Genomic DNA, 18,818 nt, shown 5'->3' with positions numbered 1-18,818 from the left:
GTTTTATTCTCATTTGTTAGTATGGATTTCAAATAGAGGATGGTAAATAGAGAATTTATGACTCTCCTGCTACAACCTATGAGTTGCCAATCCTAAGGACTATGGTGTCATGCCACAGTACCCTGCCCTATTTCAACCTTCAACCGAATGTTTCAGTCCGAAATACAGTGTTAAATATCCCACAATTTATATATTAATAAATAGATATTATTATCAATAAGACTGTATTATGATTTTATAATACCAATATAGCTCTTAAATGAAGTTCCGTAGTATGCATAAGTTCATATTATAAAGCAAAAATATTATGGCGCAATAATTGATAACAAATTTTTTAAAAATTCAATTATTATTATTATTATTTCTTAAATCTCCGAAATATATATATTTAATATATTGTCATATTATATAAATGTATAAATTGTATTGTGATGTACAAATGTTTTGAATTTAACCGCTGTAAAATTCTGTAATAAATTAAAAAGAAATAAAAACATTTTATTACTATAGTGATATATTGCATACTTTTTAAAAAGAAGATACCCTGTGATACCACAGCTTACGAACAAATGATGGTTCAACTCGTGTCACCTAGACTCAAGAAATAGATAGCTACGCAGACAACTTTGTACAAAATACCTCGGTAAACGATTCGATACGGTCGTTTGGATTCGCTATATAATGGCTAATTAGTTTTTTGTTTATACCATTAGTATTCTAAAACTTAAGCTTCTTTAATATTATGAATATATATATAAATCAATAGTTTTACCTGGAACTGTATCAAATTCATAAAAATATCTTATATAACAAATTACAAAGTTTGTAATGAATTTAACAAATTACATGATAATCCAATAAAGAATTGTCAAACTTCTTAATTTAAAAAATAAATTAAAAAAATTCTAATTATCATGGTGGGACCATATTGGTTTGACCGACCGAAACAGATTGTTATAGTAGTTTCAGTGGTAGCATTGTACATTGCTACGTCACGTCGATCTATCATCGTCGTGTCGCGTCGACCACGCGAATACTCCTGGATATTATAGTGGTTACTTGTTTATACTCATCCTTTTATTCTGTACTTGTTTGCCAGCGTTTATCGTTAGCGCAGGCGAAAGTACAATTTTATAATGGGAGTATATGTATTAGTTTCACCAACTTATTGTAAAAAAACTAAAATTAATCTAAGACAGCGATAGCATCACTCTGCCACTTAATTTAGTAACATGTGGCCATTTTATCATAATGTCGACAGTTGACAATGTTAGCAGCAGTGATAAGACGAATTTTTGACGTGCCTTCACGACCTTTATAAGAGATAGTGTCAATACGGATTATAGTTGGAAAAATAAAACCATGTATTAATGGTTCTCTAGTAGCTTTGTTAACAAAGTTTTTAATGGTTCTCTACTATAGAAACCATGTATTAATGGTTCTCTAGTAGCTTTGTTAACAAAGTTTTTAATGGTACTCTAGTATAGAAACCATGTATTAATTGTTATCTAGTAGCTTTGTTAAATATTTGCTACATACTTACATAAGAGAGAAAAGAAGAAATAAAATTATGTTTGTAAAATAAGAGTCGTGTATTTCATCAGACTAGATAGGTACATTATTCTTAAGACATCTGTATAACTACTAACATCTAGTAAAGTATATCATACTGTTTAATGCGAGGAGAAGTAAAATCCTTGGAATGTAAGAACACACAGATGCAATTTTAAAGACGCATATTTAATAAACAAATGGTATTTATTACTATGTCAAATACTTATTCGATGGCGAATCACATGAATAACTACTATTAAATCAATGGTAAGGCGGATCTTAACGTTTCTTCCAGTAACCGTAGGGGAAAGCGGCGCCGTAACCGTATCCTAAACCATATCCGCTATAACCGTAGCTTCCATATCCGGCATAAGCGAGGGGAGAAGCATAACCGCTGTAAGCAACAGCAGGTTGGGCTACAACGGATCTAGCGTAGGAAATTGCTGGGGCTGCGTAAGATACGGCAGGAGCAGAGTATGATACTGCGGGAGCGGAATACGAGACGGCAGGAGCAGAGTACGATACTGCAGGAGCGGAGTAAGATACGGCGGGAGCGGCGTACGATACGGCGGGGGCGGCGTACGATACAGCAGGGGCAGTATAGGCAACGGGGGCAGCGACACGGACGGCGGGAGCCGCTACGGCCACTGCTGGAGAGGCAACACGGACGGCTGGGGCGGCAACAGCTGCGACAGCTGGTGCAGCATAGTTCACTGCTGGTGCAGCGTAACTGACTGCTGGGGCAGCGTAGCCATAAGCAGCACCGTAACCTAAGACACCGCTTGGGCTAGCGGCCGAAATGCCCAAGATGGCAGCAAATAAGAACTGAAAAGTAACAAAAAGTCTGATTAATATTTATATGTAAGAATACATGCAGATTACTTCACATTTACGAATACATATATTGTATATTAAAGTATAGTAGGTAAATAATAACAATTTCAATAAGATAATCATATTTGAAGTGCTTCAATTAGTAACATAAGCTATTAATATAGTAGGTAACAAACTGTGAATGAGAATCATAATACTTCATATATAGCTGTCTTAGAAAATTATTGTATAAACTAAATATAGATCTTGCCATTTACGGCTTATGACCTTAAAAGATTAGTCTTTGTCAAGTTTTATATGTAACATTTCTACCGATATGTTCAATTTTGAATATAATTAATAAAATCTAAATAAGATTTATTTATAAAGATGTATTTCACAAAAAAATATATTCTCCATTTCAGAGTAGAAAACTTCGCCATTTCTAATATAATAAAAAAATGATAAACGTATTTTTGAACAGAAATGCGGTCAATTATATAAAGTGTAGTGAATATAATTATAGTTCAATTATATATATAATAGAAATATAAACTGATTTATCGATGTGCAGCCAAAATTTAAATACAATTATACAAATAAGACGAGAACAATTGTCAACATAGTATTGAAATTAATACTTTTATTAGATAGGTCTGAATTTGTACTACTATTACTGATTCATGTATTTTTTCAGTTTCCAAAAAATTATGGGAAAGGGAAATAATTAGTTTCGCTCATACAGTTAGGTTACAATAAATTTAATTACCGCTTGCAAAGTATTGTGACATCGAAAGGTTTTAAGTTAACTTACCAATTTGAACATGATGCTTAGTTTTCAAACTAACGCAGCTGAATGATGGTGGGTTCGTCTTAACTACCTATTTTATAGGATTATTTAAAAACCGGACTTCTCTCTTAAATTCTGATTGCATTATTAAGAAAACGAACTCTAACCTTTTGGTTCGTGGTTCAATTTGCATTTTTCCTAATACGAAAATACAAAATCTAAAAAATATTGTCAAGGATGATATGAAAAATAACACTCGTTAGAGTAAAAACTATATGAGTTATAGGTAGATATTCTGTTTTAATGTTCTATAAATTTCAAGAGAGAATACTTTATTAATATTTTTTTGAGATTACTTTTCAGATACGACCTTGTTTCCAAACGCGAGGGAACGTGTTGTAGAATATTTATTTAAAGAAAACGGTTTTTAGGCCTAACCTAATTGTTGATCTTTGCTTTCACATTCTACCACTATTCTATAGTGCATTCGCCCAAACAATACACTGAGGTGCTGCCTTTTTGCGTATGGGCTATGCACCGTTACTTCACAGTTTTTTTTTGTACCTGCATTGTATTTAATTTATACACATAACTGTATTGTATTGTATTTTGTTGTTAGTATAACAATGCCTTGTGTGTGTGTGCCTTTAAATAAATAGAAATTTTGTCTTACTTTACGTTACTTGTAATTGGAATAAAAGTACATATAAAAATAATTGTCTGTGTTTTATAACATTTAACGAACTGGTCTACATGGATATTTTTTGTCTTTGCTATCAAGAAGAGGCTGGGCAGGCATTAGACGACATGATGTTTGCCACTTTTACCAAGTTGGCTGTTTCTTTGCCATTCCAGTTACATGAAAATATTAAGGACCGGCAAAATTCAATTAACTTCAAATTATAATATCTATGTCAAAAAGACGCTTTAATTAGAAATATATTGTAAAATATGTTATTGATCGTGTTTCTGTTAAAATAGTGAATATTTAATATAGATTTTGATGCAACTGTCTCAAAATCTCAATTTACATTGCCTTATCTTGCAATTTCATGTACCCCTTAATATTCGTATAACTCTTACGGTCATGAATCGATGTGAATAAAATAAACACAAATTTTTAAATGAAGCTTATCATAATATATTAATGAAAACATAAGCTCAATAGGTTAAACCGTTTCTGATATTAGCGTGCACAAATGCACACTAACAAACGGAAAAAGATATAACAGTTATGGTTTTTGTGTTCTGTTACATTGATGAAACTCTCCGATACTTAATATCTTTTCATATATCTTCCATGTACCCACAGAGAGCGATCGATTACAATTTTATTGAATTTGTCTATGACAAAATTTTGAGGTTTGTTAATAGGAATAGTCACTGTATGATGTGCCTGCTCTGTGATATTATTTTCAACCGCTTTCAACCCTTAATTACCTGTGGCTACAAATGTGGTGATCAGAATAATTCTGTATTTTTTTAAAGTGCGTTATTAATTCATTATTTTCTCCTAACATCACAATTTCCTTGATAATATAATATGGCAGTTGACATATTCGCATATAAGATGAGATGAGAGAGATCAAGAGATGAGATTTTAGAGGACTTGTATCCAATTCCGTAAAACATAACAATTAATAATGAAAAGTTATACTAGCTTTGAATGGCGTATTTATTTGATTATACTATGTAATATATTCTTATTACGCCTGTTAAAATTGAAGTAGCAATAACGATTGGTTTTGTAAAACTTTGCTTAACTCTTTTCACTCCGTAATAAGTGGTCATTAATAAGAGGGGTTTTGCTTTTTCGACTCAATAGTCAAGAAAAATTATTTAGTACCTACACTTTGTAGTTTGCATTTTTGTCAAAAACCAAATATTTTTTTTGTGAGGCGTACAATATAAAATTTTCATTCATTCGTTATATTACAGACGCTTATGATAACCTAATTTAACTAGTATTGCAATATATTTTGAGCTCAGAAAAAATTACAAGAAACTCTGTCTTTAGTCTTTTTCTCTTATCAAAGAATACTGTAAGTACCTAATATAATTATACAGATTTATGTTTACATTATATTTTAGTATGTATGTATGTATGTAGGGACAGTGACAACCAACCAAGCGATATTACATTAATGTAAAAAGAAAAAAAAACAGCTGTAACTAGACATTAAGCTGATATCCCACCTGATTGTAAGCTGTGACCTAGCCAATATTTGCATAAACAGCACTAAGGCTATCACGTTATCAGATGGCACCTGTAATACCACCGATACCGTTGCCCTTTCGAGGAGTTCTTATTTAAGGGCATCTTGCACTAGGCCCGTTATTGGTATAATTGCTACTTCCAGTACATGTGATAATATGTTGTAATATTATTTGTTATCAAAATAACAGTTTCCTAAAGACACAAGCAAATAAATTGATCTTAAACAAAACCTATGACAAAAGGGATCAGTTGTGTACATTTAGAACAGCTCCTGCACTAGGCGTAGCTGTTAGCGCTGGGCCAAACTATGATTTACTTATTATGTGACTGTTTTATGGGCAGTCCAATACATTACATATACACCTAAGTAACAAATTTTAATTGTAACTGTTTATATATTAATTCATGTTACTTATTCAATTATTATGATAACACATCATTGGGTTGTGGCTGGATAAGGACTTATCTTACACGAGAACATGATATCCGTGGTGGTATTCCTGTACTTATTAGATGGTGGTTATCAATTTCTATCAGAGCGGTAGGTAACACTTACTTGCCATTCAATTTATATAAAATATATACTTACATAAAAAAATGTCTTTACCATTGTTTCATTTATTGTTTTAATTTTAATCTTTAATTGTTAGTCTTAACAATAAAAGTTTAAAATTGGAATTTACATATATCTTTTAATCTTTATTAAAAGAAGATATATGCAAATTCCATTCAATCCAATATCCATTTCCATCTTTATCCATTTTAATGTAGATTCATTACGATGAGTCAAACATACTTTTATTACTTGGAATAAATAGAAATGTGAAATAATGAATAAAATATTAAGTGAATTTAGGAATTTATTTATATATCACAGTATTTTGCTTTAAATATGAATAATAAATTCATTTTAAATTTATGGTTGACTTTTTACTTCTTCCAGACTCCTCCAAGACCATAACCGTATCCAAGACCAGCGTTGTAGCCGAGTCCAAGACCAGAACTGTAGCCGAGTCCAAGACGGGCGCCGTATCCGAGACCGAGTCCATAACCGTATCCGAGAGCAGGTTCATAACCGTATCCAAGACCGGCTCCATAACCGAGGCCATATCCTGAGTACGCGATGGGGGCAGCAGCGTAGCTAGAGTAGGCGAGGGGGGCAACAGCTGGGGCGGCAACGGCGGGAGCAGCGACGGCGACTGGAGCGGGAAGGGAGACAGGAGCAACAGCAGCCACTGCGGGGGCGGCAACGGCGGGAGCAGCGACGGCGACTGGAGCGGGAAGGGAGACAGGAGCAACAGCAGCCACTGCGGGGGCAGCGACGGCAGCTAGAGATGGAGCGGCAACTGCGGCCACTGGCGATCCATAGTTGAGAAGTGCGCCAGGCTTAGCGGCGGTGAAGCCGAGGATGGCGGCGAAGATGAACTGTAATTGTAAATAAATTATTATATAATATATCTCATAATTGTTACTATTTTTGATGATTTGAAACGTTGTAAAAATATGCTCAATGATTCAAATATATTTATTTAGGTTTATGTTCATTGCATTTAAAAAAAATGGCTCGTACAATTACATATATTAAATTTTGTTTTGTAGCCCGATAAAACAATTATATTGAAAACTTACCAATTTGTACATATTTCTTGTTTTGAAGTTTTGACAGTCCAAAACTGAATGATGCTATGTGCTGTTACCAGGCCTTTTTTATACAACCGCAGAAATATGGCATTAATTTCTTATTTTGTAACTGAATTAATATCAAACTGACCTTTATTCTAGTGGCTCAAGGTTTAAAATAAAATCTTTCGTGGTTACTGTTATAATTTAAAGTTATAAAATGTGTTAAATTTATATATTATTGTCAAGGTTATTAATTATATTAGCATAGAAATTTGAAGACAGCAGTAAAAACTATTTAGTAATTGGGGTTGATCAAAGCCGATTCTATCACTGATTATTCTTGCGCAAAAGCGAGAATCCTTAGAGCGTAATATTGTGCGTCGTAATGTAATACAGGCTTCAAAAGAAATAAGGTTCTGTATTGTTCTGATGTCACAGTATAGCACGCTACAACGTACACGTGTCTGTAGAATACATTCTACAGACACGTGTAGTCAAACAATACAACTAGTCAACTAATATAAAGGGTAAATATTGCAGTCTGTAAATAATATATATTTTGCCTTGCAGGCAAGACTTCATTATGTACCGTATATAAGTAAACTTTATTCTATGGAACTGAAATAATAAAGAAATAAACCTAACTAATGTAATTATTGTATATCTAATGTAATGGAAAGGGGTAACTATTATCTATAGACATGGAATTCAAGGATTTTGATGAAATTTTAGGTGTTTTTGGATACTTTGTAAATTGATATCTATAGCTACTTATCAGATCGGTACGGAATTGTTCGTATTAACCGAAAACCTTAAAATGATTTCATTTGATTTATATATAAGTATTTAATAAAGATTCAAATACAATAATAAAATATTGAACTTATAAGACATTACTCAATCGCATTCTTTGTAATTCAAGGATTAATAACAGATTTTTAATATCAAGAAAATACTTAGTTGTAATTCTTGATGGTTCAATATTAGTTTGAGACCAATATCAATATTGCAAAACCATTATCAAAATCAAAATCATTATTAATAATGTATTGTCAAAACCTCACTCTGATGTCTGATTTAATAAAATTTATTTTAATTTGTCTCAATTACCAATAAAAAGGACTCATGTCTTAAGATTTAGAAAATAGTAAATAAAATTATAACCCTGAGTTTCTAAATATATTTTCATAATTAGGTAAAAGTAAACAATTCTTTCTTTCTTTCTTTTTTTAACAATTCACACTAATAAAATATTTAAATATTTTCTTTATAAATACATACATAGAAAATACCAAGACTGATATAAATAATTATACTCATGACACAAATGTTCGTCTCATGCAGGGACTCAAACCCGCGCATTAAAGCGGGGTAAACCGCTAAACCACCGAGACCGTCAAGTTGAAGATTTGCCAACACTAATTTATCTTATCTGTGCCAATACTGTATTTTATTAGTTATGCGCATATTTCGTGATTATGTAATAATATCAAACTTTACAGGTTTGTCAAATGGTGTATATATACGTAGTATACATATTCTGCTTCATTCATCATTTGTACAATTATCCATTATTTATAACCTAAACCTATGTTTTAGTATTTAGGTATTATTATAATAATGTACAATTGCATTTGATAAGAGAGAGAGAGTTTCTTGTCTGTTCTAATTGATTCAAACTACATTCAGATTATCATCCGTAGTTCGAGTTCATTTATTTCTATCAAATATTCTTATCTCCGTAGTCTGTGGTTTCAACTAACCCGTCAGGTAGGTGTTGTCCTTCTTCCATTCTATATATCATTCCGCGAGTAAGAGTGTTCTCTACACGCGCTGCATTTCCGTTAGGTTAACGTTATAAGGTATTTAAAGGGGCAGTTGTGTATCTAGTGTCTCAAAAATTTTTATATTCGTAGACTTTAATTATAATTTTTAAAAATAATAGTAAACCCGATCAACTCACACAGCGCTATCGACTCCGTAATTAAGTTACGCTTTGTTATGGTTACCTAACTACACAAATATATTTTTTGTAATTTCATACATAATATACATACAAAACATCCAGATCAGTACAAACAATTGTACACATGAATATAAATGTTTATATCGTGCGAGGAATCGAAACCGCAACCGTTGGAAGTAAGGCTACCGAGGTCATGTATACATGTTTTATAAAATGAAACTAATTTTAAGGAAACTATGTTGGCTATCGCGGTAGTATTGTATAATTATTTAAATGAAATCAAAACAAGAGTGTAAACCTACACAATTCTATTTTTGATTTTACGATAGTAATTTAATAGCTAGTTCATCTTGATTAGAATGTTAAATGTATAGACTAATATAACACAACTAGTTAGACACATTGACGTCGCGATTGAGAAGCCGACTTTGCTAATATTAACATGTTATGATTTTTTTTTCAAATTAGAAACGGAATCCTAGAATTGGACATTATTTTTCTACCTTGTTACATTATATTATTATCTTCGCTAAAACTAATGGATCCGATTTTAATGATTCTTCTTGTTACGTTATACTTATACCGTAACGGATTAAATCAAACGTGGAGCGATGACATACATAGGGTTGCGGGTAGTAACTGTAAGAGAAGGGCTGAAAATTGATTGTGCATGCCTTAGTAGAGGGCTATATCCAGCAGTTCACTGCAGTAGGCTGATGATGATGATTAAATGATACAAGCCAATCAAACAATCAATTGCATGTCGATGATGTGCTTGAAAAGGAGGTTATAATTTTTTTTTTCTAGATTTGAAATCTTTCATGTAGGTACATGAAATCATTATTAAAATTGTAAACATTGACGTAGAGGAACATTAGTGAATAATTCGTTTAATGTGTATCTATAGTGTTCCACACTAATATTATACCTAGTCTTGCCGTAATATTGCCTATAACATTTATTATTGTAATGTGTTAGTTTAAATCTAAATATATATAACTCAAAGGTGACTGACGTAGTGATCTATCAACGTACAGCCCAAACCACTGGACGGATCGGGCTGAAATTTGGCATACAGGTAGATGTTATGATGTAGGCATCCGCTAAGAAAGGATTTTGATTAATTCTACCCCCAAAGGGATAAAATAGGGGATGAAAGTTTGTATGAACCTTTGTCAATTTTAAACCGATCGGGCTGAGTCTTTGCATGCATAATGCTACTATGACGTAGGCATCCCCTAAGAAAGGATTTTGATAAATTCCACGCCTAAGGGGATAAATTAACGCGAGCGAAGCCGCGGGCAATAGCTAATACTAATATAAGAGCATTAAAAAGTTTATTGGAATTAATTTTCATTAGCTACCATATAGTTCTTTAAACGTTGAGACCTGTTATGATTAGAAATATCTCTTTCTGTCGGTAAATTCTTCAATGCCTAACTTGTGGATTCCTTTAGGGACTCAAAACTATTATATACAAAAATATTATTATTTAGGGCAAGTCATATTCTCTAAAACTGTCCATAAATTATAATCTAGCATTAAGACCATGACTAGATGACGGCCAGTCTTCACATTAGACTTTGATAAGATCCGGAACGTTTGTTTCCAACCAATCTTGGGTCGAACGAGCTTTATGACCTGGTGCTGAGTCTTACTGAAAGACTTTTCACATAGACCATTTTGTATTACAAAATGTCTGACAACGGATTAGTGCTAAAATGAGAAAACACAATGATTATTCATAAAGAATGACAGATTTCGAAATTCAAATGTAATATTTTGTTGCAGCGGCAATTCAAAATTAACAATCTCTGCCTGTCTGTGTTTTCATTACCTTTTCATGATTACCTATAACATATCTTATATCTCAAAAAATCAAACTATGTCTTGGCTAAGAGCCAGTCTGTGCTATGTTGACATACCGCCGTATTGAAAATAATCGTAACAGATTGTATGTGATATCATAACAACCCATTATCATCCATCTGTGGGATCTTGATCGCACAGATGGGTGGCAATGGGTTGTAAGGAACAACCAAAGTCGTTCCTCATAAAAGAGGGAGATAATAGAATAGATTTCCTTCTTTTGGCATAGCGTAATATGGGTTTCCTTTGTTATATCCTCGGGTATAAAAAGGAGTAGTGATATATGTTTTGAATTATCACTGGAGATGAAGATATTTATTAATGCAAAGAACAACTATTGTAATCAGAAGAGTAATGGTATTCCTATTGTTTATTCTTGTCTATCCATATGGGAGATAGATGCGGCGTATGTAGGTATGTTCCATGCGTACTGTGCAATAGTAATTATATATTCTACCTTTTATCCTAGAATATAATTTTGTAGTAAATTACATATTTATACAAATTATTCAATAACAACAATCAAAACAATACTTTGGGCTATGAAAACGATTTATTTCGTGTCATAACTATTTTCGAACATATGCGTGGTCAAATAATGATTTCAGTTGAATTGGGACTAAACTTTTCACTTCTTCCAGTAACCGCCGAGTCCGTAGCCATATCCGAGTCCAGCTGTATAACCGTATCCAAGACCTGCTCCATAACCGAGACCATATCCGGAGTAAGCGATGGGGGCGGCAGCATAGCTAGAGTAGGCGAGGGGGGCAACAGCTGGGGCGGCAACTGCTACAGCAGGTGCAGAGTAGCCATACAAACCTCCGGGGAGGGCGGCGGCGAAGCCAAGAACGGCGGCTAAGATGAACTGCAATTCAAAAGACAAGACATTTTTTATTATAATTTATTTCAGGTGAATTACATATACATAAAATTTATAGCCTTGTAGTAAAAGAATTTATATGTAAATGTTTTGTATTGTGTGTACATATATTTTATTAATATAAAAAATAAATGGCAAAATATAATCAAAATACGAAAAGTATTATATAATTATTATTGACGTATAGTAGTATATAGTACAGTTTCTCACTCACCAGTTTGTACATGGTTGTGTTTGTTGAAATTCTGGAAACAGAATGATGCATGATCATATTACATGGCCAATTTATATATGATCACAGGTATGCTAACTTAATTCTTGAATATTGCATGTATTAAAATAAAACAGTCTATAACGTGTTGATTCAGGGTCTAAAATTCATTTTTTTGGCAGCTACGACGTACATTTTTGAATATTATAATTATTCTGTTTTGCTTAAAGCGGTATCCAAGGTTAATTAAAAAAAAAAACAAATCTGTCGACAGTAAAAAAAATATATTAAAGAATACAGTGACAAATTTGAAATGTCATTGTACCGATTTTATTGTGAAGTTCGCTATACTTGTTTATACCATAATAATAAGTGAATTAAGATGTGCATTGTTCATCTGAAATCTGGTTAATAAAACAGATAAATGTACATTTTGTCTGGTGTTTTAAATTAAGAATATAGGTTTCTATTATGAGAAATCAGTAAGAAAGGAATTCTCGTTTTTCACGAAAATCGAAGATAACATATATATATATCTATACATATCTTGATAGTAAATTTCTTTTTTCACGGGGACATATCTTACCATAACTTTTGTCTTTACTTTGCACGTTCCTGCTCATCGTCCAAGCTTCGTCTCTACATCTTTTATGCATCAGGCTATTAAACTCTACAATGATTTGCGCTTTGACATAAAATATGGTGCTACCAAATTTACCTTTAATTAAATAATCTTACCAAAGACTGTTGTAATTAAATCGATAACATAATTTTATTGCAAATTGTCAAAATCATCCCCCGCTATTACTGGAATTTTCACTGTTCATTTGTATTTGTTTTGAGTATGTATACATTTGGATATACCTATATTTTTAATTTATTAATATTATTATATTTACACCAACTTCATTTTATTATTTTTATTTCGTGTCATTTACTTCATTACACTTTCCCAATCTCTGTTTGCCCTATGGTTGACTGGGTGAAAATGCCTTAAGGTGTCACATGCTCCTTTATTTTTGTATTTATGTATAAAATTTAATAAATAAATAAGAATGAAAGAAGTAATATATATTCGTTGACTTAATAGATACATCTGATGTGTGTTTTTGTATAATTATATTTCTGTGGATGTTGCTTTCGCCACTGGCATTGATAGATTCAGAACAAAATGAAACATTAAAGACTGAATATATTTTTTGGTGATCAAGTCTTAAAAGGAATTAATTATCTCTATATCATTTTATATTATTATTCTACAATAATGAAACGCTTTCTATCTATATGTATTATTTTTAATTTGGGAATAATTAATGATAATCTTATGATAATAGAAAGAAACTGCCAAAATAGGTTTACAGTTAGTGTATACTTATTAACAAGGAAAAGTAGGGCGCTAACCTATATTTTGTAATTATTTACACCATTCTACTAAGCCAATATACCTATGTGATTGAAATCCTGTGATGATGTATCAAGCATTAAGTCGACCAGTTAAACAGGACATGTTATTTTGCATAAAATATAAATTAAAATAAAATTCAGTGGTTAATTAAACTACTAACATGTTGATGTGAAGGATATTAAAAGTGCTCGTTGTCATCATTAGTGAATTCTCTTCCTTATAATATCCGTTTATTAAAATTTATATTGACGTATGAGTAATATAATTTTTAAACTATTAATAATAATAATAATTTGTTTATTTACCAAACATATGTTTTATATGTTCACAATAGCACCAGGCTGAGCCTGTCCTGTAGGAACCAGAATATGAATCTTGTGCAAAATAATTAAGTCTAAATGTACGGACAATTAGTTAAGCCAAAATATCTAAAACTATGCAATAAAAATATAATAGTGAGTGAGGTAGCGAGTGAACACGTGTGAGTGTAGAGTGTCTGTGTATGTAGGTGGTGTATGAATGAATGTGAACAAATGGTACTACTACTAGAATAATAATAACATAGCCCTTTTTTCTGAATGTTGGGGTACACTTCGATATTTATTTAATGTGTGCCTTTTGATATAGGCCTCCTCCAAGTTTCTCTACTGAACTGTGTCTTCCGCAACCCTGTTGAACGCTGGGACCGTTCTCAGTCTCAGTCAGGTTGATGTTATTTTTCCAGCGTATTCTTTGGCGACTCTGTCTTCTAGTCCCAGTCTCCAGGATACCAGAGAGTCGCTTGCTTGCTTCCATTTATTTATTTTGCACCTTAGCATATGTCCAGTCCAACTCAATTTTAAATGGTCTAGTCTATAAAGTACATCTATTACTTTTGTTCCCTGTCTGATGACCCAGTTTGTGATATTTTCACTTAGTTACTACTATACTACTACTTAAAAATTATTAAAATATGTACACATTTCACTACTATTTGTCACTTCATACTAAAAATTAATACTTGAATAAGTCAAATTAAACATTTTTTAATTTAATAATATGTCAGGGATTTTTGTTGATAAATAAAATATTTTTTAATGTTAGGTAGTAATTTAATGTGAACTTTTGTACATTTTAATAGCCTGTTTACGGGATCAATGTATTACATTTTTATTTCTTCCAGTAGTAAGATGGGTAGGTCTCAATGCCATATCCATAGTTGTAGGCATATGGGTATGGTCCAGCGTAACTTGAATAAGCCAATGGCTCGTATGCTGGGCCAGAATAAGCGATAGCTTGAGCGGCGATAGCTGGGGCGGCGATGCGGAGAGCAGGTGTAGCGACGGGTACAGCTGGAGCGGCGACAGGGACGGCGGGGGCGGCAACTGATACTGCTGGGGCGGCAACTCGGAGAGCTGGTGTGGCAATGGGGAGATTGGGTGCTGCTACTGGTACTGCTGGGGCAGCAACAGATACTGCTGAGGCAGAATAAGCCAGAGGCGCGGTGTACGCTACTGGCGCCAAGATGCCGGGCTTGGCGGCGGCAACACCCAGAAATGCGGCAACAATCAACTGAAAAGATTTTTTATTATCTTTATTTACATGCTAATACAATACTGTCTATATAGAAACTACAGGTACTTCATAGAATATGCTACAACATTTGAAGTAAATTGATATATGAAAAATTCATCACTAATTAATTTGATTAAAAGTGAAGGTCGACTAATAATTCACATGATTGTCTTAATAATCATAAACAAAATATACATATATTAACTGTAACATCTAATTGGGATTGCATATATCATATAAATGGTGTATATGACACAATAGTAATAATATTTTAGGACAATTCACACATCATCATCTAGTCCCGAGTTAAGCAGAGCTTGGTGTTATGGGTACTAAACAACTGATATAAATACATAGTAATTTTTTTTGTAAATACATACATAATATAAATACGAAACACCCAGACTGATACAAACATAAACTCTTGAATTCAAATGTTTGTACCGTGCGAGGAAACCAACCCGGGACCCTCAATATTAAGGCGGTGTGCTAAACTGCTACACTATCGAGGTCGTCAATATATTTAAGAAAGGCTATATTGTATAAAGGTGTCTTTACACAATGTATGTAATTTGAAATTACCGTGAAAAAGGTTTAAAATAGTGTTTATTAACTCAAGATATAATAAAGGTCCAACTCACCAGCTTGTACATGGTTGCGGTATCGTTTCAGACAGTTGAACTGAATGATGATTGCTCTTATTCGCTTATTTTATAGGACACAGACAAACCGGACTCTTTTCTTTTCTGTAATATATAAACATTTTAAAATTAAATTCTACTATTTTGACCTAAGATTCAAAATAACGTAAAGTTCCGTGGGTCGAGAAATGTATAAATTATATAATGTCTTTTAATTTTCTGTCGTTTAAACACAAACTCGTCCTATTTGATATCATTAATTTACATTTTAACGAAAAGGACATTCACACTGATTGACGGATATGGTGACTGTAAAAAACGTTTATTTAAATTAATCTTATTAGTGAATATACTTTATTACCTCTATATTTCATAATAATAACATTGGAATTTAATAAACCTAGACCTGTTCTAGTACTATAGTAATAAGTATTAAGAACTTAGCAGCTTTTATTGTTTAATACAATAAACTGAATAGTTTAATTGTATTTTTATGATCATATACCTAATACAATATTATTTGTGTGTAGATAAACAGAAAAGAAACGTAATCTAATCATAAATTCAAGAAGTTATATAATTTTATATTATTAAATTTGGCCAACAAACATTAAACATGTAAACAACTTTTCAAAGATTTTACACCGAATTCGTTTTTTTTAAGAGTTTAATATATTTTTTAAATAATTATAATACATTTCTTTACCCGCAACATTGCTATATATTCCAATTCGTATCCTTATTTACTGACTTCTGCACTCCACTAAACTATATCATTCTTTTGCTCCTTTACCTAGGCAAAGAATGGTGATTATTATATAATACATATGTTTTGATTTAATACATACTAATAATAATAGTACCTATTAATATTTACACATGTACTAGTTTTTTCTTTAAAAGATTCTTGCTGTATAGACAAAGTATGATATATTTAATGAAATTTCAGCATATTTAACTTGTTCGACACATACGTTGCAACTACAGGCGGTTCTTGTCTCTCGTCTCTTATAGAATACATTACTCTACTCGAAAAAGTAATAAATTATATCTAATTATATTAGTTACCCCTTAGTAAGTAATACTTAGCGTATATAACATATTATTTAGTTAATATGCATATATTTTATATATTTTAAAAGCAAACTTTAATTGATTTGTACTTGTAGATACCTATTAGTACTTTGTAGGTTTCATATTTTTCTCATTATTCCAGTTGTATTTATAATACATAATATAGTATAACAAACAATATATGAACAACATATATAACAAAATACAGTTGTTAAGTTGTACATTTAGTAATCATCCATTAGCCTGATTTTCTTAAACTATATAAAAATAACACTATTATGTATAAGTCGAAAATGAGTGTTTTTTGTATCAAGCCACCAAAAAAGTAGATTAGAAATAATATTATATTTTTAAAAAATACGCAACTAAACTCGATTTTAAAATTCGTTATATTTTGGCAATGAGATGTCAAATATAAATCACTGTGTATGTTAAATATCAATTTTGAATTAAATATTGGCACACATTGTTACATTTAAAAAAATATGTAGGCGTTAAGTCGGTGAGGTGACAAACTCAATATTTAGATATGAAGAAGCAGTACTTTTTTACAGCTTAAAATTGTGTTTATAAGGATATAGATGCAAAGCGATGATCTCCATCAGCAGAAAAGAAGTTTCGTTTAATTCAGCAAGTACAGGATTAGTAAGGGCCTGATTTTAGTGTCCCGTTTTCACAGTGTTAATATCATGTAGAATATAATATATGTATATCCAGTCTGGTGTACTATGGTTCATACAAATTTATTGAGTCTTTTCACTATTTCAAATAATTCGTACCGACAATGTCTGATTTTTGCTACTGAAACATTGTTTCTATAAAACATGTGTTACATTACATTTATTGTAATTTTTAACTAGCTGTTGATCTTGGTTTTGTAACAAAAGATTCGAGAAATTGAAAAATTTTATAAATTCGTCATAATAGATAAACATCTATTATGACGAATTTATCATAACATCATAAACGTATGATCCAAATATTATATTTCCAGACTTAGTAGTTTTTGATATTTACATTAAAAGTTAGTCAGTCACAGAAGACTCTTTACTATCATAAACCTTACATAAAAGGGTTATTTGCCGTGATAATATTATTTACAAAAGGAGTAATAGCATAAATCGTCTGTTTGTTCAGCAAATATAAGATCCGTACAGTATTTACATTACTGGTAAAGTTCTTACTAAGTTTACTTTCTTCTAAGGGCAGAATTCTATTGGAAATCTCTGGTATACAAAGTATGTAAATTATAGGTACTTAATAGTTAACTAAACGAATTGCATCGTAGTAAGGACCACATCAGAAGAATAAAAGATAATAACAAAACTATGGACGGATTGAACGGTCTAGCGGTTTAGCACACCGCTTTACTTTTGATGGTCGCGGTTACGATTCCTCGCACGGTGCAAATATTTGTATTCTTGCGTATGATTGTTTGTGATCGGTCTGGGTGTTTTCTATGTATATTATGTATGTATTTAAAAAAAAAATAGTGCATATAATACAAGCTCTGCTTACAGTGGGACTAGATGGCGCTGTATTAATAGTCCAGGGTTATTTATGATTGTTTATTTACAACTGAATAATTAATAGACTGAAACTTGAAATAGTGACAGGAAAGACGGACTTATGTCACCAGTTCACGGAATCCAGTGTTAGGTATAGTTAAAAATAAATCAAAACCAAAATATACTCCGTTACGTCAAGGTTATACAATGGCTGTGTTTTGATGTGATTAACATTTGTTTCTAAATGGTACTGGCGATGGAATGTGGAGAAAAATGGTAAGAAGGTAGATAGAATTGTCTTGTCGTGCTTCTTCAGTCGACTGATGACTAGGTCGCTTGTGACAACTTCAATATATCGGGACGTTATAAATACATATATAATTATGGTATATATCCCATCTATACCGCATGACTAAGTTTACCGTGCGGTGAAAAGTATGGCATAATATGTATAACACAAAGAAGTATTTTTTTTGTTATGTTATTTATTTAACAGAGGCTCTATTTCATTATTTAAACTTATTAATTAATTAGCTTTAGTTAAAAAATGATAATAGACTATAATATTATTTGGCATTTAACAAAGAAATATGATACACTCCCATATGTCCCATAAGTCTGGCCCCTGCGATACAAGCTATGCTTAGTGCAGAGACCGTTGTAAATAAACACAACTGACCACTTTGTTTAACAGTCATAGGTTAAGTTAAGT

The 18,818-nt window shown here is 31.9% G+C and overlaps 2 protein-coding genes across 2 annotated transcripts; both read right to left on the bottom strand.

Annotated features, from left to right (window-relative positions):
• Positions 1-1,637: 1,637 nt before the first annotated feature.
• On the bottom strand, positions 1,638-7,016 carry LOC131848063 (fibroin heavy chain-like). Its single transcript, XM_059197818.1, has 3 exons — positions 7,005-7,016; positions 6,321-6,800; positions 1,638-2,379 (listed from the first exon to the last, which is right to left on the bottom strand). The coding sequence occupies exons 1-3, from the start codon at positions 7,014-7,016 to the stop codon at positions 1,834-1,836; spliced, it is 1,038 nt and encodes a 345-aa protein (XP_059053801.1). The 3' UTR covers positions 1,638-1,833.
• Positions 7,017-11,367: 4,351 nt separating this feature from the next.
• Positions 11,368-15,598, bottom strand: LOC131848061 (uncharacterized). The gene is made up of 5 exons (XM_059197817.1): positions 15,525-15,598; positions 14,481-14,880; positions 12,511-12,642; positions 11,928-11,998; positions 11,368-11,698 (listed from the first exon to the last, which is right to left on the bottom strand). The coding sequence occupies exons 1-5, from the start codon at positions 15,534-15,536 to the stop codon at positions 11,462-11,464; spliced, it is 852 nt and encodes a 283-aa protein (XP_059053800.1). The 5' UTR covers positions 15,537-15,598; the 3' UTR covers positions 11,368-11,461.
• Positions 15,599-18,818: the final 3,220 nt, after the last annotated feature.

Source organism: Achroia grisella, unplaced genomic scaffold, assembly GCF_030625045.1.
Source record: "Achroia grisella isolate CSIRO2021 unplaced genomic scaffold, CSIRO_AGI_Agris_v1 utg546, whole genome shotgun sequence".
In the NCBI taxonomy this organism is placed as follows: Eukaryota; Metazoa; Arthropoda; class Insecta; order Lepidoptera; family Pyralidae; genus Achroia; species Achroia grisella.
Note: the sequence above shows the minus strand (reverse complement) of the source record. Positions and strands in the feature narration are given on the sequence as shown.